Source organism: Leucopleurus acutus (genome assembly GCF_964270905.1).
Source record: "Leucopleurus acutus genome assembly, chromosome: 10".
NCBI lineage: Eukaryota > Metazoa > Chordata > Mammalia > Artiodactyla > Delphinidae > Leucopleurus > Leucopleurus acutus.
This window is the reverse complement of record NC_139153.1, coordinates 60,738,383-60,762,765: the sequence shown is the minus strand read 5'-3', so window position 1 is coordinate 60,762,765 and position 24,383 is coordinate 60,738,383. Positions and strand designations below refer to the sequence as shown.

The following is a 24,383-nucleotide window of genomic DNA, read 5'->3' as shown; positions in this document are numbered from 1 at the left end:
TCAGATGTGACTGAGTTTTAATTAAGTTGCATGTAGGCTTACTGAACAAATGCAACAGTAGAAAGATGTTTTTATATATTTTGTGTACCATTAGTTCTCTTATAGTAGATTGGATAACTTAGGACCATCACCTCAAGACAAAACAGAACAAAATAACCAAGGACAAACACTGAATTACTTCTGTGTTTGCAAAATTCAGTTTTCTTAGAAAATACTATTATGCACAGGTTTAGGTTTTTAAAGGTTTTAAACTTGACAAAACCTCAAGTTTTTATTAAAGTCATGATTTAGCACTATGTTATTGCAAAAGGAGGTAGAATTGGCTCTTTATTTTAACGGTTTTTGTTCAGAGACCTGCGTTTCAGGATCTACCTGCCCAGTTTCAGCTCTTTTTCCCCCTTGCCTCTGCAAGGGGTGGCTCTTTTGCCACCTAACCCAACATCTTCGTCTATAAACTGTGAAATTTCCTTGGCTTTGCTTGTGTCTTTCTGCCTGTCCATCTGATATGTGCTAACCCTCTAGATGTTGAGAAAAACAGACATTTTTATTATCCCCAAATGTCACCTCCTTATCACATGCTTACTTCTAACAACCCTCCAACAACCCTAATAAACTCATGTCATATACTTTTCTGAACCGGATCAAAATTTAAAAATGTTTTAATACATATAAAGTTGTTCAACTATGAATGGTAAAAACACTAAAACAACCACGCCTGTGACTTTTCAGTTATTCCTTGACTGTGGTCTCCTGCTCTTCCCCTCTGCCACCCAGGCCCGCCTTCTCCCTGATGGCCAACCTCCTCTCCTTCGGCCTTGAGCTGGTCCCGCTGACTTGGCAGGCGTCTGCTCAGCTTGGGCACTGTGCTCAGTCATCTCAGCAGTGTTCTCACGACACTCAGAATCCTGGATGCTGTCCCTGGGCAGCTCCCTCTGAGGTGCCCTTTCGGGGCTGCATGTGGTTTGTCCTCCTCCCCCTGCTCTGAGAAGGGCCTGTTCTCTGCGGCCTTGTTGGGGCTCTCATCACCTCATCACGTCGTACTGTTTGGGTCATCTTTGGGTCCGTCACTACTTTGTGACTCTTCCTTGGTCACAGAAGTGCTTGATGAGGGATTGAGGAGCTGTACAGAGACCCTTGAAAGCTTTTTTTAAAAAGGTAGTTAGAAAAGGACAACAACTGGGATGTAGAAAAAGTCTCTTATAGAGAGCCTGACAATCTAATGGTATTTTAAAAAGTAAGGTTTGTCCTGGGTTTTCTGCATTTCTCTAGTTCTGTTTGGGGAGTGAAGGTGTTTGTGTTGCTTGTACAGTGCTGTGTAATTGCTACATTTTAGCAAACACACACTGTCGCCTTTCACCACAGACAGTGTTCTAATGTAACTCAGTATTCATGAACCTACATCTTTATTGTTTTCACCACTTTTCTGGATTTTTGGTGACTTGAGAAAAATGATACCATTTTACCTTCAGTGCCTTTCACCTGATACTCTAGCAAATAGAGGATAAGTTAGCATACAGGTTGGAAATAAATCACTATAGCTCCTAATCCCTTACTGTCCACATTTATGGATGAATAATTAATGCATAGTTTGACTTATGCTTTTTCTTTTTTGTTTGTTTGTTTTTTTGCGGTATGCGGGCCTCTCACTGTTGTGGCCTCCTGCGTTGCACCAGACGCACAAGCTCAGCGGCCATGGCTCACGGGCCCAGCCGCTCCGCGGCATGTGGGATCTTCCCGGACTGAGGCAGGAACCCGTGTCCACTGCATCGGCAGGCGGACTCTCAACCTGTGCCACCAGGGAAGCCCTGCCTTTTCTTTTTTACTTGTGGCAAATTAGTGGCTAAACTGAGAATTAAATCAGATCTTGACTTTTTAAGATTCTCTGATGAATCAAAACTTCCTCTTTACCATTGTAAAGCAATTATACTCCAATAAAGATGTTAAAAAAAACAAAAAGAACATGGGCTTCCCTGGTGGCGCAGTGGTTGAGAGTCCGCCTGCCGATGCAGGGGACACGGGTTCGTGCCCCAGTCTGGGAAGATCCTACATGCCGCGGAGCGGCTGGGCCCGTGAGCCATGGCCACTGAGCCTGCGCGTCCGGAGCCTGTGCTCCGCAACGGGAGAGGCCACAACAGTGAGAGGCCCGCGTACCGCAAAAAAAAAAAAAAAAACTTCCTCTTTATATTTGGCAGGATAGTGATTAGTGACATAATTTGATTTTTGTGGCCCATTAAAATGTTTTTTGGTCCACTGTGTTGAAAAAAATGACATTTGTGTTACCTCTCAATTTATTCTCTTATGGAAGGTTAGAAGCAGGAAAGATTTTATGCTGACTAAATCCCCTTTGTTAAAACTGTACATCAGTGACAGCGAGTGTTTCTTAAAGCTGTGAGTATTTAAAATGAACTGAAAATAGTATTTTCTGCTGGGTTTGTGTGTGTGTATATCGAACCAATTAGAAATTGTTTTTACTGTTAAAAATTACAGTAAAATTTTTTTTAAAATTAAAAAAAGTTATAAAAAGTTTTTATTACTTTTTCTGTTTCCCTAGTACCATGATTAAGAAATGTTTGTTCATAAAGTTAACCAAGTTTTTAAAATCATGAAACTAAGACTATATTTTGACAGTTCATTATGTATGTTTTTGCTCATTAGTGTAGCAGCTGCATTCATTTGGAAGCTGTGTGATATGAAGCTGCCACCAGGCTCTGAGTGTGGTAGAAGGTGCCTTACCTGTCCTGGGGGCTGTTAGGAGTCTCATCTCGTAACATCCCTGTGCACTTCCAAGTAAAAGCCAAAGGTCCAGTCTCATAAGCTAATGTGAATTGTTATTAAGGATTTTTTAAAAAAATAAATTTATTTATTTATGTTTGGCTGCGTTGGGTCTTCGTTGCTTTCCCCAGGCTTTCTCTAGTTGCGGTGAGAGGGGGCTACTCTTTGTTGCGGTGCACGGGCTTCTCATTGTGGTGTATTCTCTTGTTGTGGAGCACGGGCTCTAGGTGCGCGGGCTGCAATAGCTGTGGCTCGCGGGCTCTAGAACGCAAGCTTAGTAGTTGGGGCGCACGGGCTTAGTTGTTCTGTGGCATGTGGGATCTTCCAGGACCAGGGCTCAAACCCATGTCCCCTGCGTTGGCAGGCGGATTCTTAACCACTGCGCCAGCAGGGAAGCCCCAAGGATTTTTATTCTTTTATGGCAGCACTATTTGTTCCTTTTTCTTTTACCTTGATTGCCTTCCTTTATCCATCTATTGCCATTACTTTACTGAAGGTCTTTACAAAAACTTCTCTTGCCCGGAATGTTGCAATATTCTTCCAACTGGTTTTCTATTTCCCAATCCCTCCCTTTCTAGTAATTTCTCTACACTGCTTTCTTTCTCGAGTATAAACCTGATTATGTGAATTCTTGTCCAAAATCTTTTTATGGTTCTTTCTGCCTGCAGATCATTGGATACACTGCTTCTCATGATTTGCCTTTCTTATATCTGAAAATCCTCCCCCTTGGCTTCATCTATCCAAACCGTTCAACCGTTCAAATAGCTGTGACATAACAACTCCTTTAACCAATATATATGTTATCCTTTCTGATTCTGAATGAGTGGAAGAGGAATCTCATTCCCAATTCTTATGCTTCAATTCTTCATTTCTGTCACTTTTCTTCCAGGGTTCCACACTTGTCCTTACTGGGTTGGCTGGTGACCATCTTCTTGTCTATTTATAATATTTTTAGAAGTATGATGTCTGACGGTTTCCTTATATTCTCTCTGTAGTTATTTATACCCAGTAAATTCTTTGCATTTATCATTGCTACCATTCTCTTTCTTACTTTTTTTTCTTGGAATTTGGTCCCTTTGCATATTCTATTAAAACTTTGAGGAACAAGCATTTTATACTGGCATTCAGGCAAACATATGTGTCCTCTTTATACATCTTCTCTTTGTACTTTGTATACTGCATTAATCTGGGCTGAGAAAACTACTCAGTGACTATAATCATGTTTGTACATAATTTTACCATTTATACAGGACTTTTGTATTTGTTCATCTATTTGAGCTGAATGGTCCTGTTAGATGATCGTGATCAATTTATAGCCTAAAGCTTACAGGGGTCAATGGAGTGGGCTAGCATCTCCCAACTGGGGAATGACTCCTCTACAGGATCATGCTGCCTCCCTTCCCATCCTGTTTTATTTTGTTTTGTTTTGTGTTCCTCTGTACTTACTGGTCAAGACTGCAGTTGCTCTGTGTACTGGAATATGCTTTACTGATTTTAATTAGCACTTCGAATTTATTAGTTCATTTGATCTCCCCAGGATTTCTGTTAGTTAGGCAGGCCTGGCCTTATTAATACCATTTTATAAATGAGAATAGTGCAGATTGCCAGTTTGCCAAACCAATGATTTAAAGAACAAAAACAAAAGCAAGTCTTCAGACTCGTAGCTTATGCTGTTTTCACTGCCTTGTGTGTAAGACATATTGGAAAGTGAAATATGTTTTTATTTGGGGGGATTTCACTGAAACAATTCTCTGTTTGTGTTCTATATTAAAATGTAAAATATTAAAATTAAATGGCACCTGTTGGTTTAACTTAGCATGAGTTTTGTGTGACATGGCACTACTATGATAAAGGGAATGGATAGAGTCTAGTGATATGCTGTCAGAAATTTGTTACTGGAGGGAGAAATAATACCAAAGGCAAGAAGATGTGTTTTAGGTGCAGGATCATTCTGTGTCACTCTCTGGCATTCTGCTTGTCCTGCTCTCAGAGTGATTCTCAGGCCATTCTTAGCCCATGGAGGGAGGACTGTCGGAAGGGGACATCTACACTTGTGACAGTCTCCTTGCCAGTGGCTGCAACGTCCCGAGATATCCAGTAGTTTTGCTTCATAATCTGTACCCATTGTTTAATCAGTAACCTGATTGATTGTAGGAATAACAGCCTTTCTACAGAGCATCTTGAAGGGTGTATGTTATCCAGCAGCAAGAAGCTATAGTGCTGAGCAGGTAGAAAGTAGAGCATCCGGAATCCCTTGTTATTGTAATGATACTTTACTCCAGAACTTCCCTTTAGTTGTGGAGTCTGCATAAACCACAGTTTGACTATGGTTTTCTATGTAACCTTGCACCAGTTCTTCGCCGCATGATCCCTGAATGTCTGCATCTGAGTCATTGTTGATGGAGCTACGGGTGTGGAGTTGTGTCAAGGAGATAATAATGTACACAGGTGGAGGGCTTTAGGTAGTATGTGCCATGTTATATTTCCTAATTTCTAAATAATACAAGAGGAAAATGTATCACAGGGAAGAGAATGGCATGGTATAGTGAAGAAACAGGAAGTTGGGAGTCAAAAAGTTTGAGTTCCTGCTGCACTGCTGACTTGCTGTCTCATCTAACAAGTTCCTCACTTCTCAAATGTAAAATAAACCTGCTCTGTTGGGGGTGTTGTGAGGATGTAATTAGAGGATATAGATAAGGACTCTTTGTACATGCAAAGTGCTGTTCATATGTTACTTATTTTAATGAATAGTGATTACTATATGTCCAGTCCTTTAACAAAAGGTATTTCAATTCTGACCTCCTGTTAACACTGCAGGGCAGGCACTGTCATCTCCATTTGACGGACAGGGATCCTGGGGTGTGGAGAGTCTAGGTGACTCAGTCAAGGGCCTACTGAGTGATGACTCTGGGCGTAAGCTCCCATTTATTCCTAGCTCTGCTGCCATGCTGTTTTATAAGGGGTCAGTGTGGGAGAGGTGTTAACTTTAACAACAACTTGCATATTGCTTCCAGGAAATGGAAATGGCACCCTAGATTAGGAATCGGGAGATCCAGATGAGCACTGCATTTCTGTATTAATTCTGGGAAAGTTACTTAAATGTATTCTATTAAATACCTTTAAAACACTTGGCTATGTTTTTCCTAAGGTATGTGTAAAATATCTTTGTGACTTTGTATCAGAATTTTAAAGATTTCCTTTGAAGTGATCAAAATGTTTTACAAATCCTATTTTAATATTTTGTTCTTTTTATTTTTAGTCATTCGTACACTGGTCAAGACTACAGTACACAGGGAAATGTTGGGAAGGTTTCTTTAGATCAGATCGATTCGGTAAGCATCTCATCCTTTTAAACTTAAACCTTTGTCAATGGAGGAAGCACAGATTTTCTTCAACCAAAGATTATTTTGTGGGTGGGGAGATGGGAGGGAATGTTGTTTCATTGCTTGCCAATCATTTTTTAAAGAAATCCCATGTGCTATACATATGATTTTTTTTTCATCATAGGAAAACCAAAAAATCAGAAAATTATTTGTAGTCTGATAAAAACAGAATTTAATCAGTTTTCCAAAGGGGGAATTCTTTTTAAGTGATGACAACTAAATAGTGTTTATTGTTTATATTTAAATACCATATACATATAGTAAAGGAGAAATGTAAAATACTAAGTATATCCATTTGCTAGGGCTGTTGTAACAAAATACCACAGTCTGGGTGCCTTAAACAACAGAAGCTTATTTTCTCACAGTTCTGGAGGCGAGCATTCCATGATGAAGGTATCAGCAAGTTTGGTTTCTCCTGAGGCCTCTCTCCTTGGCTTCTAGGTGGCTGCTCATCCCCGTGTCTCTTCCTCTGCTTAGAAGGACCCCAGTCACCTTGGACCAGGGCCCCTCTCCCATGAGCTCCTTTAACCTTGATTACCTCCTTACAGGTCCCAGCTCTAAATACAGCCACATTCTGAGATCGTGGGTTTAGGACTTGGCATGTAAATTTGAGGAGGATACAAAATGTATTCCATGACACTAAGGGTAGGCTCCCATCTTGTGTTGCCACTAGATTAGTAGGCAGCTCATTTCAGCTTCACTTTGTGGCTCCATAGGGGAATGAAAGTGTGCACACGTTACCATACTTTTACTTTATAGAATTTCTCTTTAAGACATTGTAGAATTTCTGCATTACCCAAAAAAGGGAAACTGAGTCAGCCATAATTAATCTTTGTTTAGACAATTACCAAATTACTTAAAATGAATTAAAAATACACAGGTGAGGTTTTAATGCTTGGAAACAAGAGTTATGATGGTGAGTAGGGGGAGACCCTGAGCTTTTGGAGTCTGGAATAAATAAGTCATCTTCCTATGAAAAATTATAATCAAGTAGAAGTTGTTACTGTGAAAGATGAAGAGGCTGCCTGGTCAGTCAAGGGAGCAAAGTGAGAACTGCCCCTGCTCACGGGCAAAGTTGAACCTGCTGAGGAGCCCGTGAGAGGTGGGAGTTAAGTCTCAGGAGGATGCTTGAGGAGGTCAGGGAGAACGCAGTTGAGACCATAGATGAAAAAGGTTTCCTTTTAAATAAATAAATAAATAAATAAATGTATGTATGTATGTATGGCTGCATTGGGGTTAGTTGCTGCGGTGAGCAGGGGCTACTCTGTTGCGGTGCGTGGGCTTCTCATTGCGGTGGCTTCTCTTGTTGCGGAGCACAGGCTCTAGGCTTGCGGACTCAATAGTTGTGGCATGCGGGCTCAGCAGATGTGGCTCGCAGGCTCTAGAGTGCAGGCTCATTAGTTGTGGTGCATGGGCTTAGTTGCTTTGTGGCATGTGGGATCTTCCCGGACCAGGGCTCGAACCCATATCCCCTGCATTGGCAGGTGGATTCTTAACCACTGCGCCACCAGGGAAGTCCAAAAAAGGTTTTCTTTTAATTGTTAATTTCTTTAACACATTTATTTGAATTCACATTTTGAGAACCATTTCTCTTATTTTTATGTTTTACTTTGTATTGGGGTTATTTTAAAAGTTCATCTGTGCTTCACCAATTGTACTTTTGAACATTTATCCCAGGAAAATGAAATCTTAGGTTTACATGAAAAACTGTACACTCATTTCTTTGAAATGGCCCCAAACTGGATACAACCCAAATATCCTTCAACGAGTGAATGGTTAGACAAATGGTGTTACGTCCACACCATGGACTATTGCTCAGCAATTAAACAAAACGAGCTATTGATACCTGCAACAACTTAGATGAATTTTGTGGGAATGCTGAGTAAAACGCCACTCTCAAAACGTTAAACTATATGATTCTATTTGTCTAACACTCTTGAAATGGCAAAATTATGGAGACGGAGAACAATTAGTGGTTGCCAAGGGTTAGGGAATGGCGGGGGGAGGGTACAGAAGATGGGGGTTATAAAATGGAAACATGAGGGATCCTTGTGGTGGGGGATGCATGAACCTACACATGTGAAAAAATTACATGAAATTATATACACATGTACACAGAAATGAGCACGTGAGTGTAACTGAGAAAATCTAAGACTAGTGTATATCAGTGTCAGTATCTTGGTTGTGATAATATACTACAGATTTGCAGGATATTACCTTTGGGGGATACCAGGTACATGACATCTCTTTGTATTATTTCTTACAACTGCATAGGAATCTACAGTTATCTCAAAAGAAAATGTTTAATTAAAAATTATAAAAAGAAAAGAAATAGGTGAAATAAATTTTAATAATATGTTTTATTCAATGCAGTATATCTAAACTATTATCATTTTGACATGTAATCAATATTAAAATATTAATAAGAAAAAGAATCTGTAATCACAGTGAGACAGTAATAACTTCCTTACAGTTTTTTGATTTTATTCCAATTAAACTGAATTTACGATTTGCAAATTAGATTGATTTTTGCAACAAATATTGTGGGGGACCTGATAAATAACAAAACACTCTTTTTTCTTGTAGCTTTCTACCAAATCCTTCCCGCCTTGCATGCGTCAGCTACATAAAGCCCTGCGGGAGAATCACCATCTTCGTCATGGGGGCCGCATGCAGTACGGCCTCTTCCTGAAGGGCATTGGCCTAACCTTGGAACAGGCATTGCAGTTCTGGAAGCAGGAATTTATCAGAGGAAAGATGGATCCAGACAAGGTAATTTTGAAAAATCAGAGCAGAAACTGAAATTCTAATTTGGTCTGAAGACTAAAAGGTTTGTTTTTTGAATATGCCCCAAAATGTAGTTGAAAATTCTGTAAGTGTGTCTACAGTTTCATTTAGGTAAAAGAAACTCACGTATTAATCTAGTAGTTGCTCAACAAAAGATTGGGAAAGTGGATTCAGTTTGAAGGGTAAGATCGAAACAGCAATGTAAGATGTAAAATAATGCTTGAGTGAAGAGTCGTCTTCTTGGTAGGTAAACTGCCAGTAGTTGTAATAACTGAAATTGCATCTGAGTTGTATTTCTGTAGGAATGTGTGTGTGTGTGTGTGTGTATGTAATATGTATAGACATATATACATACATGCACATGTAATGTTATTTTCAGGACCGAGAAATGTTGAGAACAAATACAGTGAAAACAGTTTAGAATGCATCCTATTGTGTTATGTGGAATCTTTCACAAGGAATTTTTATTTATTTTTATAAATTTATTTATTTATATATTTATTTTTGGCTGCGTTGGGTCTTCATTGCTGCACACGGGCCCTCTCCAGTGGCGGTGAGCGGGGGCTACTCTTCGTTGTGGTGCGCGGGCTTCTCATGGTGGTGGCTTCTCCCATTGCAGAGCATGGGCTCTAGGCGTGCTGCCCTCAGTAGATGTGGCATGCGGGCCCAGCAGTTGTGGCTCTCAGGCCCCAGAGTGCAGGCTCAGCAGCTGTGGCGCATAGGCCCAGCCACTCCACTGCACGCAGGATCCTCCCGGACCAGGGCCTGAACCCGCGTCCCCTGCGTTGGCAGGCAGATTCTCAACCACTGTGCCACGAGGGAAGCCCATCACAGGGAATTTTTAGATAGACGTTTATCACTGTAAACCTGAAAACTGCCTTTAAATCTGTTCTTAGTTCTCAGATTCCCACTCCTATTCCTTATTTCTCTTAAGTAGGACTAGCTAATAATGTTATGGTTTCTCGTCCCTTCTATGGCTTAGCACTGTGGGATGAAGCACATTTTTTATTGTTTATTTCTTGTTTGTTTCTTCTTAGGAAAGGTAAACTATAGGGCAAAGAATATTTACCAAGTAAATTTTATAATGACACTTTATTATGTCTTGTATCAGTTTGCTCGGGCTGCCATAACAAAATACCACAGACCGGGTGCCTTAGACAACAGAAATATATGTCCTCACAGCTCTGGAGGCTGGAAGTACACAATCCAGGTGTGGGAGGATTTGGTTTCTCCTGAAGCCTCTTTCCTGGCTTCCAGCAGTTGCCTTCTTGGCTGTGTCCTCATGTGGCCTTTTCTCTGTGTGTCCACCTCTCTGGTTTTCCTTCCTCCTCTTAGAAGGACCCCAATCCTGTCGGATTAGAGTCCCACCATTATAACCTCATTTAACCTTCATTACCTCTTTAAATGCCCTATCTCCAAGTACAGTCACATTGGGAGTTAGGGCCTCAACAGATGAATTTTAGGACACAGTTCAGTCCATAACACGTCTCTAGCTTTATACTTTTTTAAAAAGTTCAGCCTCTTTTATAATATATTATAAAAAGCTCTTGCAGTTTTTACAGGTTTGTTTTAAAAACTGTTTTCATTGATAACTGTCCATAGAAGCTTAAATTTATCATTGAATAGAGTTTTCTTTAAACATGATTTTGGATAATGTTTATTAAATAGTAATAAATCAAATAATTCTGGATAATGTTATATTTTATTTTAAAGGTAACATATTCTGCTTATAGGAAGTATGAAAAATACAGAAAATTTTCCCGTCATTGTCTCATTCATAAATAATTACTGTCAACATTTTAGCCTTTCTCTTTAGTCTAGATAGCTAGATATCATTGTTTTTTCCCATTAAAAAAATTGACATTCTATTGTGATCATTTTCCCAGGTTGTTGAATCATTTTTGAAAATATCATTTGTGTTAGTTGCATGACAACACATCATTTGAAAGTGATATAATTTGCTTAATCATTCCCCTATTATTGAACACTTGGTTGTGTCTGTTTGACTTTGTCATAAATGTTATTGCAACCAATATCTTGAGCACATAAATCTGATTATAATTCAGATGTCCTCTGTATATGTTCACCAGGGAACCAGTTTACCTGGTGAAAAACTGTAGACGGTTTTGAAGTTTTGATGCATGCTATCATGCTATGAAATGACTGGAAAGGCTTTAAATTAGACTCTCATCAAGCTATGTGAGAATTTTGCTGTGTCACTGACATCATTATATGTTATTACTTGAAAATGTTTTTTGACCTTTTTATTAAGAATTTGATGTATTAAGTAGGTAGGTGTGTTAGGGTTCTGCAGAGGAACAGAACCAATAGAATATATGTGTGTGTGTGTGTGTGTGTGTGTGTGTGTGTGTGTGTGTGTGTGTGTGTGTACATGTGTACAAAAAGAGATGTACTGTATGGAATGGCCCGTGTGATTATGGAGGTTGAGTCACCAAACTCTGTGAGTAGCAGGCTGGAGACCCAGGAAGAAAGAGCAGTGTTTCAGTTTGAGTCTGAAGGCAGGAAAAAATCCATGTCTGTGCTCATGGCCCTCAGGCAGGAGGAAATAACCTCTTAGTCGCAGGAGGGTTGGCCATTCAGGACTGCAGAGGATTGGATGAGACACCCCCGCCCTCAATGGGGGAGGCATCTGCTCTGCTCAGTCCAACAATTCGGATGTTAACCTCGTCTAGAAACACCCTCACAGACACACCTGAAATAACGTCTGACTAGAGTTCTGGGCACTCTGATGGTCAAAAAATTAACTGTCACAGTATATAAGTATTTATGAGCTATGGTTTTGAAGTGAAGAGAGAGAGAAGTTGAGGTAGCATTTTAGCTTGGTTTGTGCTGTAACTAAGCGGGGAAAAGAGGAGCATGAGATATGGGAAAGCTTGATCTGGGTGCCAGGCCTTTGGCTTGTGCGTCTGTTCACTGACCGCCCTCTTTTGTGTGTATCTGGGATGGCCTCCTATCAATGTCATCAGTATTTCGTTATTTTTAAACCTATGTGTTTGAAAATTTTTTTCAAATGGGGTTTTTATTTTATAATGTAAAAGTAGTTTTTTTGAAATATTATTGTAAAAGAAAATCAATATTTTTTACCTTTCTAGATAATACATAACAGTCTGTATTTTCATTAGCTTATTATTGATTACAGCAAATGTATTATTTTGACTAAAAGATTTTAACATACACTTATGATTTACTGTCTGTTTAGTGTTCTGTTGTTACATTCTGTTTTTGTAAATAAACATTCATATTTTTCTCAATTATATCTTCTTACGTATTTTTCCAATGAAATGTAATTTAGTATCCTTTTATGAAAATATTCTCTTCAACTTAATAATTGTACCTACTTGTTAAATGGTACATACCATTAAAAATACTCTTTAGAGGTGTGGAAAATTGATTGCTTAAAATACTATTTATAGAGAATGGTTATGGAGGATATTTTAGACATTTTTTGTAGTGCTCTAATTAAAAGACTTGATGTTGAACCCAGGAATGATTTGGCACATTCACTTCTGTTGAATAGCTTATTTCCTGACAGTGCAGGATATTTTTGAGGTGATTTAGTCATTGTCAACTGGACTTCTTCTTTACTGTGGTTTCCCAGATGACCATATGTCTGATTTCTTTCTCTTTACAGTCATGCCCTCATTGTAACTTATTTGAGATACATTGCTATGTGCATCTGAGTAAAACTTATGGGTACCTTGCCATTTCTTTCGAGGCAGCAGGAAGCAGTCAGTACTTCCAGCACTTTTGAGCTGTAACTCTTCGCCCCAGCTACACTGCCTAGAACTGAACATTTCTTCTGCCTAACTCCTTTCCAGAAATTAAGCTTTGTTCCTTGTAAATTGACTGCCTGAGCAGTGACTGTCTCTTTCTCTCATCTTCCTTGCTTGGTTTGTTGCAGGCATTTATTTAGTTGTTTGTTTGTTTGTTTTAAAAAAAACTTTGAATACTTTTCTCTCTAAGGTTTTACTTAATGTTGGAGGGGAATTTGTTGTCTATATTGTAAAATAATCTAAAACTGTATGTATTAGTTTTTGTAACTGTCATCCAGAGTGTATTAAAGTAGCATGTTCCTAGATACCCCTTATTAAGGATAAGCAATTTTCGTATTATAATCTACAAATTCTTGTTTTCTCTTATAGTCAGTTTGTGTGTGTGTGTGTGTGTGTGTGTGTGTGTGTGTGTGTGTGTGTGTGTGTGTTTGCGGAGGGGCTGCGATACACAGCTTGTGGGATGTGAGATCTTAGTTCTCCAACCAGGGATTGAATCTGGGCCCTTGGCAGTGAGAGTCCTAACCACTGGACTGCCAGGGAATTTCTCTTATAGTCAGTTTTGAATAGTAATAATGCGATTGTGGAAGCAGCTGAAGGTTCTGATGCTCACAGTTAGTTATTGTTTGTTAGGAATTCGATGTACTAAGTCCCTCTGTGTATGTAAGAAGTAGCCATCTGTCTGTAAAATGCTTATTCAGAGTTGTTAGTTTGGAATGGTTATTTTTCTGTTCTTTTAAAACTATTTTCAGACTAGCGTACACATGCCAGTAGATGGTATTAATAACATGTAGAGGTGCTACCTTATATGGCTCCTAGTGGCTTGCTACTAGGTTATGCTCTTATAATTTTGGGCACTTCTCATTACCTCATATTTATTTATTGTTTATTTGTTTATCACCTGCAATTAGAATAAAACTATAGAGAAGCAGATATCTTGTCTATCTTGTTCACTGCTTCATGTTCAAGCACCTAGAACATACCTGACTCATAGTAGGAACTCAATAAATGTTTTTGAATGAAGTAGTAAGTCCCCATAAAAGTAAATACACAGAAAACTAGAAAACTTGGTCCATTTTCCCCAAATTCCTTCACATAAATTAGAGCATAGTACTATACAGTTATTTGTTAATGTGCTGTTATTCCATTTGTAGTGAACTTGAACTTGAATGAAACCAAGAATTTTAGTGTAACCTGAAATTTGCAATAGAAGTTATCGATTTATAGATTAAAAGGGACTTCTCATCATTGGCTTGCCCAGGAGTCCATGGCATAAAAAGGTTAAGAGCCCTTAAAGTTTATCATAGGAAAGGATAGGGCTCCTAGTTTATTGTCTGACACTTAGTTCGTTGTTCATTAATTGCAGTTTTCATTTTTTTCTGCTGTATTAGGAATAAAATGCCTATATTGATCTACCTTCATTGAATTTTGTACATGTCATCTTTATAACTTATCAAATTATAGTATTTATGTTTGCATGTGTGTCTTAAGAGTGGATTCTGAGTGACTTGAATGCAGGGACTGTGATTTTTCCATTTTGGGTCTCAAGGACTTAGCACAAGACCTGGCAGCTCTTAGATGTTTGCTGGACACATGGTCAATTCTGCCAAATTTTTAAAAAGTGGTTTTCAGTATGAGAAAATAAATCCTTTTTGTTTCTTTTTAGATAGAGGTATATTTCTAACAAGTTATAAAATATTAATAGTCGTTTTAGTATTTTAGCCAAATTTGTTCTCCTCCATCTGTTTTTCTAAATCAGAATATAGGTTGGAAAAATACACAACTATATAAGAAGTGGTAACCAGTTATTACTACTCAATGTCCAGAAATACAGTATATACTCAGTTACTAATATTTAACTAATACATTAGTCAAGTTGTGATTTTTATTAAAAATACAAAGAAATACGTGTGTGTGTGTGTGTGTGTGTGTGTGTGTCTAGACGATCATACATGTTCCATCTAATTTGTGTCCATCACTCACCTGACTTGCACTGAGTGTTGACCATGGACGGGTGCTGTTCTAGACACACTGTAGTAAAAGACACAGCCATTATTTATGAGGACTTTACAGTCTCCTGGAAAAAAACAGATAAATACAAACATACAAATTCAGTAAGATAATGGTGGGATAGAGGTGGTCATGGGATTCTATAGCAGAACAGAGGAGGGAGCTAGCTGACTGAGAGAAGAGTTGTGGAGTGTGTCAGTCAGGAGGTTATATTTGCCGGGTGAAGTTAGGGAGTTCTCCAGAGAAAGAAGGGAATTCCGTGTGGAGGGGGACCTTGGATGAGTGAGTGTAGCCCATCTTGTAGGTGGTGGGAACTGAACTGTGAAAGTGTACTTGTGGCAGAGATGATTCTGCAGATGTAGGCTTTTTTTTTCTTTAATGTAATTACTAAGAATAGAAGGATTAGTAGCCAGTAGGAAGTGGTCTTGCTAGATAAATGACTGCCAACTTGGACCAGCTATGTAGGGTCATTGATAACTGTAATTTTAAAGATACATAATTTAATATCTTTGAATATTCACTAAAATTGTATAATCAATCTGAGCTGCTATGAAAGTTTACTGACAGAAAGAAAATAGTATGGACAAGGTTTCCACTTACAATCCCACTTGGTTCAAATGAATTTGGCTTCTTTAAATATGGATTTTAGATTATATGGGCCAACATTGATTTTTTAAAAGCCTTTTGCTTTAAGATTTTAATCTATTTGGTAATAGGGTAAGTTGAGAGATAGAAGTAACCAGAACACAATTATGCGACATGGTGAAAAGGAGAGTGTCAGTGAGGTGATGTGGAGATGGGAAGTTATTAGAGGGGACCATGCTGGAGGAGGTTTGGTGAAGATCAGTCTCGAATCGGGGTTTGAAGGAAGTGATGGTGGATCCCAATCTCCTAATTCATTCCCCCCAAGCCACTTTGCCCCCTTGGTGTCCATACGTTTGTTCTCTACATGTGTGTCTATTTCTGCCTTGCAAACCAGTTCATCTATACCATTTTTCTAGATTCCACATATATGTGTTAATATATGATATTTGTTTTTCTCTTTCTGACTTACTTTACTCTGTATAACAGTCTCTAGGTCCATCCACGTCTCTACAAATGACCCAGTTTCGTTCCTTTCTGTGGCTGAGTAATATTCCATTGTATATATGTACCACATTTTCTTTATCCATTTGTCGATGGGCATTTAGGTGGCTTCCATGACCTGGCTCTTGTAAATAGTGCTGCAGTGAATATTAGGGTGCATGTGTCTTTTTGAATTATGGTTTTCTCTGGGTATATGCCCAGTAATGGGATTGCTGGGTAGTATGTTAGTTCTATTTTTAGTTTTTTAAGGAACCTCCATACTGTTCTCCCTAGTGGCTGTATCAATTTACATTCCCACCAGCAGTGCAAGAGGGTTCCCTTTTCTCCACAGTCTCTCCATCAATTGTTGTTTGTAGATTTTCTGATGATGCCTATTCTAACTGGTGTGAGGTATGCCTCGTTGTAGTTTTGATTTGCATTTCTCTAATAATTAGTGATATTGAGCATCTTTTCATGTGCCTCTTGGCCATCTGTATGTCTTTGGAGAAATGTTTATTTAGGTCTTCTGCCCATTTTTAGATTAGGTTGTTTGGTTTTTTAATATTGAGCTGCATGAGCTGTTTATATATTTTGGAGGTTAATCCTTTGTCCGTTGATTTCTTGGCAAATATTTTCTCCCATTCTGAGGGTTGTCTTTTCACCTTGTTTTTAGTTTCCTTTGCTGTGCAAGAGCTTTGAAGTTTCATTAGGTCCCATTTGTTTATTTTTGTTTTTATTTCCATTACTCTAAGAGGTGGGTCAAAAAAGATCTTGCTGTGATTTATGTCAAAGAGTGCTCTTCCTGTGTTTTCTTCTAAGAGTTTTACGGTGCCTGGCCTTACATTTAGGTCTTTAATCCATTTTGAGTTTATTTTTGTGTATGGTGTTAGGGAGTGTTCTAATTTCATTCTTTTACATGTAGCTGTCCAGTTTTCCCAGCACCACTTACTGAAAAGGCTGTCTTTTCTCCATTGTATATCCTTGCCTCCTTTGTCATAGATTAGTTGACGATAGGTGTGTGGGTTTATCTCTGGGCTTTCTGTCCTGTTCCATTGATCTATAACCAATTCTTTATTTTTGTCAGCTGGTTCGGGGGTTGTTATGAGTTTTGGTTGTTGTTATTTTTCAATCTCTGCTTTCAGACTTCTTTGTGGACCTGACCTGTCAGTATATTTGAATACCATTTTTATTTGGGTGCATACTGTAGTAAAGGGTAAGAGATTCTAATATTAAAACATTAACCATTTCCAGAGAACATTCTGTTGTTATGAGTGATCTTGTAGCAAACTAACTGCGTTAGGGTATACTTTATTTCCAAAATATTAGCTTCATAATGTAGGATTTTAATCTTAGATTTAATTGTATTGAGTGTGAATGTTTATGATATATTAAAAATTTAAGAATAAAGCTTTTTCAGTGGGGGTTGGGGACATTTGAAAATTGCACTTAGGCATCAGATAGGATTCTTTGAATTTGTGAGTGATTCTACAAGAGCTATTCAAAGCTTTGAATGTCTTATTCTTTAAATAATTTCTGAGATTACTGAAATAAATGCACCTGTGCTTTATGCAAATAAAATATATTTAATGAATCATAGTACAGTTTTATGCAAGTTTTTCTTAGTTGTAATTATAATTTACATGCCAGTCTACCTGAGAAAAAGCCTCACCCTGTTTGCAAGAGATAAAATTAATCAAACCTCTGTGGAAAGCATGAAGAAACATAGCACTAAAATATTCTTTCAGTTGGAACTTGGATATTAAATCCCTTCAGCCACTAGCTTTGTTAAGAGTTAGATTGAGCTGTATAATTATGCTCATAAATTCAAAGCAATGTGTCCTCTTAATCAGATTGCTCATAGAGCTGTTGTCTGAATTGCTTTGACCTGACTCTTTTGGACGTTAAGTACACCATAGATCATGTATGTGTGATGTAGCTGAGTTCCTGTCCCTGGTGAGGGTGTACCCGAGGTCTACTACGTGTTGTTATAATTGGGTCAGGCAACGTTTAGCATTGTGAAAACGCTTATTTTTGGTCCCAGAATCCAGCTCACATCGTGACTTAGAGCAGACCTATGTCATTAATAATGGACTACCAAAGGATTAAGTATTTAGCTGGCAGTGTGTGCGTATACGAAGCATATTTATCACTGCGTTTTTCTTTTTAAGACCAGTGGTTCTCCCAGGACGCTGTCCAGCAATATCAGCTTCAGCACCATCTGGGGATTTGTCAGAAATGCTGACTCTCAGAATCAGACTCTGGAGGCAGGTCCAGAGCTGGTGGTTTCCCAAATCTCCACGTGAAATTGACACACACTGAAGGTTGAGAATCATCTTTTAGATGTTGCCCTCATAGAAACCTAAGTGGCCATTAGCTTATCAAAATAGAGGCGTTGTAAATCTTCAGCTGTTTGTTCTCCTGTCTGTTTCTGTTGTGATTTGAGTGTAATGTTGTCCTTTATCAATAGCCTACACTGAATGTCAGGCTATATTTGAAGCCCCACTGCGTGTCAGGTACTAGTCAGTACTAAGTGAATACGTGCAGCAGAGTTCCTCGGCTGGTGCCCTGCTGCTGAATTTCCAGTACACTCGATGGTGACCCCGTGGGCCCTTCAGGGAGCTAGGCTGGGCCTGGGGTACTCAGTGTTAGTTGCCTTCAACTGTGAGTAGCTTCTTCCATTTATTCTAGAGCGCTTTACAAATATCATTTTATATGTGCTTATATGAAAAAGGTCGGAAAAGAACTAATATAGAGTACAGAATTGGAGTCAGACTGAGTTCATGGTTAGTTCCACTGTATACACACTTTGGCAAATTACCTGGTATGTGTCCTCATCTATAGAATGTGGACAGTAATTATGTATACATCTGTGGATATATAGATATATCCCTATATACATTTGATTGATGTAGTGAGGATTTGGTAAAGACTTAGCACAGATTCTCACATGTAGTAAGCGCTAGCTCTTCTTATTCTAGGACTTCCAAGGAAGGAGAAGTTAGCTTGATGCAGAGTAATCAGTAAAGTTTCCACTGGTAGAATAGAATCTGTGCTGCCTTATTAAGGCTACATGTAACCTAGACTGGAGAGGAAGGTTGAGGGAAAGAAGGGTACTGGGGACTAAATTCCAGCAGAGATGTTGGGCTGGACAAAAACTTCGTTTGGGTTTTTCTGTAACATCTTATGGAAAAACCCAAACGAACTTTTTGGCCAACCCAATAGTGTGTTTCGGGAAACGTTCAAGGGATTTAGACTAATGGAGTGTATTTCAGGCCGTTCTTGGGAACTCTTAGGTTCCAGAGCAAAGAGGGCAGAAGTTTACAGGGGAGACTGAGGTGTTTGATTTCTGTCCCCACTTTAACAAGTGTATTTGTACCTTTGTTTACTTTTATATGTTTGGAGTCTGTATAACATTTTACTTAAAAGAAGGATTTTCCTACTTAAAAATGTTTACAAAATACTATTGTAGTTTATTTGTGTTGTAGAATTTAGGAAAGTAGGAGATGAGAGAGAAAAAGGAGAAAGAGGGAGATTAGTGCAAGAATAGAGTTGCTTTAAATGAACCTTGTTTTTAGTCAAGAGAAAGCCACTAGAGGGTGTTAAACAGGAGAGAATTGTTTTTTCAGAAGATAATCTGGAAGTGGTGTGCAACCTTGAGACAGGGAGAGACCAGGTTAGGTCTTCTTATGGTAAGATTGGAACAAAGTAGAGAAGGTGGGTTCAGGAAATGTTCAGGGAACAGTTCGCCAGACAGCCAGAGGGCCGTCGGCCTACAGGTAACAGGAAGGTGGTGGGGAGCTCTGTGAGCACAGGTCGTCGGCGGGGCTGACAGGTCTGGGATCAGAGTCTAGAGAAATGGGTCACGAGTTTGGTTTTATGTGTAAATTTGAATTGATGTCCAAGAAGAAATTCTTCTTGGTTGATTGGTTGGCTTATCTGTTCCTTTCTTCCTCTGTGATTCTTTATGGAACCCTCAGAGTGTGAAAGCTCTGTCCTGTGAGAGGGAATGTGGAGGAGATGTGGATTTGAGAGTCATTCAGACACAATTGGGAGAAAAGCCTTTTGCAGGTAAATGAACTGGCAGATGGAGAGTGTAGAGGAATATAGAGAGCAGAGGCTCAACTTTGAGGAATACCTGCCATTTGGGGTAGAAATGGAAGAGCCTGATGTGAGAACTGAATTACCAGAAATACTGGAGAGAAGGAGAGAATAGTCTGGAGTCCTGGCACTAAGGAAGAGGTGGCTTTCAGAAGTAAGATGTTCTTGCTACTCTTAGTATAGATGGTGTTTTTAGGAAGTTACGTCTAAGAAAAGTACAGAACAGCAGACAGATTTCCTAGTCTTAATGACAGATGAGGAAATAGAGGCAACAGAAATAGAGTGTCTAGAAGCCTAAGAAGTCAGGAAGACAAGAGATGGAACTGTTAGCTGTAACAGATGCCTGTGCGGAGTGAGGTTAACTTCACGTAGGGTGGGCATGAGCAGTGGGCTCCTAGAGATGCAGGAGGAGCTGGGGATGAGCGAGGAGTGAGACCTGAGGCAATGGGAAGGTCATTTGTGAATGTATATTTATAGTGTGATTATTATATAGTGTGAATCCCCTCCTTTGAGGCTCCCTGAGAACAGGGACTGTCTGTCCTTTCCCCCTACCCCGTGCACTCAGCATTTGGCTCGGTGCCTGGAAGGTTGTAGACAGTCAATAAAATGTGTTGAATGAAGGAACGAGATGTGTAAGGAGTTAAGTGAGGATATTTTTCCGAGACCTGCAGGTTTTATGAGAGATTTTAAGTTGATAAAGAAGTGTTGGAAGGAAGAAAGTGGAGCTGGGGAGGCTCGTGCCTACTGCCCATCTTTCCAGTTAAGGAAGTGGGAGATCACTTACCAGAAGGATCTGGTGCTGTCAGGGCTTGAGGAAAATTGAAGAAAGTGTAGAATAACACCTTCCGGACCTGTACAAGCAAAGGAGTTCACCTACGATAAATACAGAGATTGAAAAGCTGCAGAATGAGTCCAGTTTGACCGCTTACTGAGTGCCTCACATTTGCCAGGAACCATAATTAGTACTTTACACACATCCTCTTAAAACAGTCCTAGGAGATGGGTGTTATCTATTATTTAGGTCTCGCTTACTGATGAGAAAACCGTGCTAGACCATAAATTTATATTGGCTAAGTCAGCACTGTTACATTGCTTTCTCTAGCAATCCTTGTGGCTGGCGAGCAGAAGCAGACAGGGCAGAAGGTAACATTTACGCAGGTTTAGGAACTGGTAACACAGGCATGCTGTCACTAAGTCCTTTCCATGTTCCTTATTTCGTTTAATCTTACAACAACACTGCGAGATAAATACCCTCCGTTTATGGAGAGTTTAATGATTTTTATTCAGGCAGCAGAGGTGGTACTTGAGAAGACCTGAGTTAGAACCCAGGTCTGTTTTATTCCAGACCATGTGCTTTCCCCAGCCCTCTCAGGAGGAACAGACGTGTTGTGTAGAAGGTGGGCATGTCTGACCAGCCGTGTAAACCCAAGAGGGCACAGCTTAGAACAGAGGTTTACAGTTTTGTGTCTAATCACCAGAGCTGCAATCACATACATCATCATTAAAAAGGGGACAATAGTAACACCTACTAAAATGTTGCAGAGAAATAAGAATATGCATGAACTACTGTGTAATATATAAAGTACTAAGCCATTATTAGTAATAATTTTTAAAAATTGATAAGTGGGTTAGTCTATAATCATTCATATGTTTTCTCCATGTATTTGTAAGTTAACTTGTGGACACAAACTTTAGTTTAATTGGTTATGGTTTTGGCTTTTCTTTCAAAGAAAATTTTGTTTTGCTTGAATATTCACATTAGCTATATCCTAGGAAAGTAATTGGAATGTAATAAAAAGTAGTTTCTAGCAAAAGTAGTCTAATCTTTATCACTATTGATCTTGAGTAGCAATTTAAAGGTACCCTTAGCAGTTACCAAGTCTCTAGAATGTATTTTTTAAAGTTTTATTCGATGAAATTTCTGTTATATTCTCTCTTCTCAGTATTTTAATGTATAATAAAGATGTATGCATGTTAAGGGTTTAACTCTTATCTCCATGCTTTCCATTGCATTTGGAATACAAATTCTAGATAACACAGTATAAGAATTAATATTTAAACATTGACTTGAAAGGTTGGACTTGCTTTCATGAATTGTCAAGAGGCTAGCTAGTCAAATGTTCAATTAAATTATGTATTGTGTTAAATCTATCAGAATAAAATGGGTGTTATTATCCTTTCCTCCCAACACTATTCTGGTGAAAAGTAACTTTAGTAATAAACTGCTTTTGCTGTTCTACTCCAAATGCTTCCAATTCTTAAACTATGAAAATGAGATAAAAGGTAGAAGACTTCAACTTTAATCATTCATTTATAACTGTTGTCTTCTCAGTGATACCTTATGGATTATGTTGTATTAAAAATGACATTTTACCCAACATTTTAAAAGGTAGGCTAAATTTTTGTTGTTAATATGTGCAGTGCTCTTAGGAAAAAATGACAATGAGAAGGTACTAATTTAAGGTTTCACAGAGTCTGTTCTGGTAGTAAATTGACTATAGATAAATTGGGTATGTGTAAACTCCAAAATGGGTTAGACTTCAGATGCTAGGGGATTTTTTTCTCCAGAAGTTTTATTAAAGTTAGGAATCTCGAGGGCTCGAAATGTGGAGAAGAATGTACACTCGGCTTTCTTCAACAACCCACTATGTCTTTATCACCCATCGTGTTCCTATAAATCTTTCTTGATTTATTTTTTTCTTGTTTTTGCTTAAAAAAAAATTACTGGGCACCATCTTTCCAGTTAGTTTACTTCTTGGTAAAGTAGGATTTCATTTTATTTTAAAAATAGCCAGATAGCTATATTGCCCCTTTAACAACATGCATTTCTCTTTATAGTGAGAGATTGTGAGTTCCCAGGGTTGTGGGGACCCAGAGGATGTTTGAGCTTTAATGGTGCAGTTGTTGTATGCAGCTCAGTGAGAAGAGTAGGAATCCTAACCAGGTAAGGAACAGAGGGATGTTTACTCAAGGAGAGGTCTGCATGGTCCATGTTTTGGACTGGCAAGAGTGCCATCTTTTAAGGGAAGCACCGGTTTAAGTGAGAATATAGGTTCAGAGAAGAATGAGGCATCGGATGCTCAGGTTAAAAAATCTGAATGGTGAGAGTGATGTTGATGAGGCCTCTAAGAAGTAGATTGCTTTTTGACTTAGGAGCCTTAGGATAATCTTGTCATTTTCTTTTGTACTATCCCAGATCTGCCCAAGCCTACCTGTGTTAAGACTGTTTTATTTTTCCATTTAACAAATATTTATTGTTATTCTGGGACCTACTTGTCCCAGAACCTCTTTTAGATTACCAGAGGTACAGCAGTGAACAAAACAAGACAAAAATATCAACCCTCTGGAGTTTATATTCTGGTGAGGGGAGATACAATAAACAAAGAAGTAAATTATGTATTAGTTGGTGATAAATGCTATGGAGAAAATTTTACAGGGAGAAGACAGGGAATGTAGGGTTTCTTTTTTTGTTTTCTTTGCACTCTGCGGCATGCGAGATCTTAGTTCCCTGACCAGGGATCGAACCCACACCCCCTGCATTGGAAGTGCAGAGTCTTAACCCCGCAGAGAAGTCCCACAAGGAGTAGAGTTTTGAATAGTAGTCAGGGAAGGTTTAAACAAAAGGTGACATTTTACCCACAACTTGAGTTTTGCATAAGAGCTCTGTGTTTGGCCTGGTTATTTAAGTCTTAGTGGGATCTGAATGAGCAAACGTCAGTCCTCACCACTTTACAATGAAGAAAACTTGAGTCAAGGAAAACTGTCCACATTCACCCAGAAATCCAGACCCTGGATCTTAGAGCCTTGGCTGTGGTGATGTGGATCTCTGTGAGCTGAGCTGCAGTGCAGCCAGAGCCAACCAGAAAGTCAGGGCTTGAGGAAAGGCCAGCAGGAGACAATGGGGTGCCCTTAGGGACGGAGGCCTGGGCGAGCCTGGGAGAGGACCGTCACACACCCAGCCTGCAGTAAGCTCAGTGCATCTTGAGTTTCAGCCAGGGAAGCAGTGCCACACCCTTTGTTTTGGAGGGTGATGGTTTAAAAGGAGGTACCAAGCTTCATGATCACTCTGGGACTGATTGGGGCAGACTCTCTTGCCCTCAGCCCTTTGATCCCAGTAACCTAGTAGGATGAGTAAGCAAGACTTCATCACACATAGCCCTGAGGATCCCGTGATTTAGTCAAGGTCCTAAACCTTGAGAGGGAGAAAGGTGATTTTCCTACTAGAATCTCAAAAGAATTGCTGCCTATCTTTTTATCCCCACTGGAAATGTTGCAGGAAAGGGAACCCCTTCCAAGGCCTGAGGTGGGTTCTTGTCTAACACTCAGAAATGAATTGTCTGAGGAGACACACGTGCTGGCAAAGCAAGAGATTATTGGGAAGGGGCACCTGGGCGTAGAGCAGCAGGGTAGGGGAACCCAGGAGAACTACTCTGCCACGTGACTCACAGTCTCAGGTTTTATGGTAATGGGGTTAGTT

At 39.2% G+C, this 24,383-nt stretch overlaps 1 protein-coding gene across 1 annotated transcript in view; it reads left to right on the top strand.

Annotated features, from left to right (window-relative positions):
* The window catches only part of PRIM2 (DNA primase subunit 2), a 292,588-nt gene that overhangs the window by 175,621 nt on the left and 92,584 nt on the right, over positions 1–24,383 (top strand). Inside the window, exons 9-10 of the mRNA XM_082848562.1 lie at positions 6,032–6,104; positions 8,742–8,927. Coding sequence (XP_082704688.1) covers positions 6,032–6,104; positions 8,742–8,927 — 259 coding nt within the window. The remainder of the gene's footprint in view (positions 1–6,031; positions 6,105–8,741; positions 8,928–24,383) is intronic.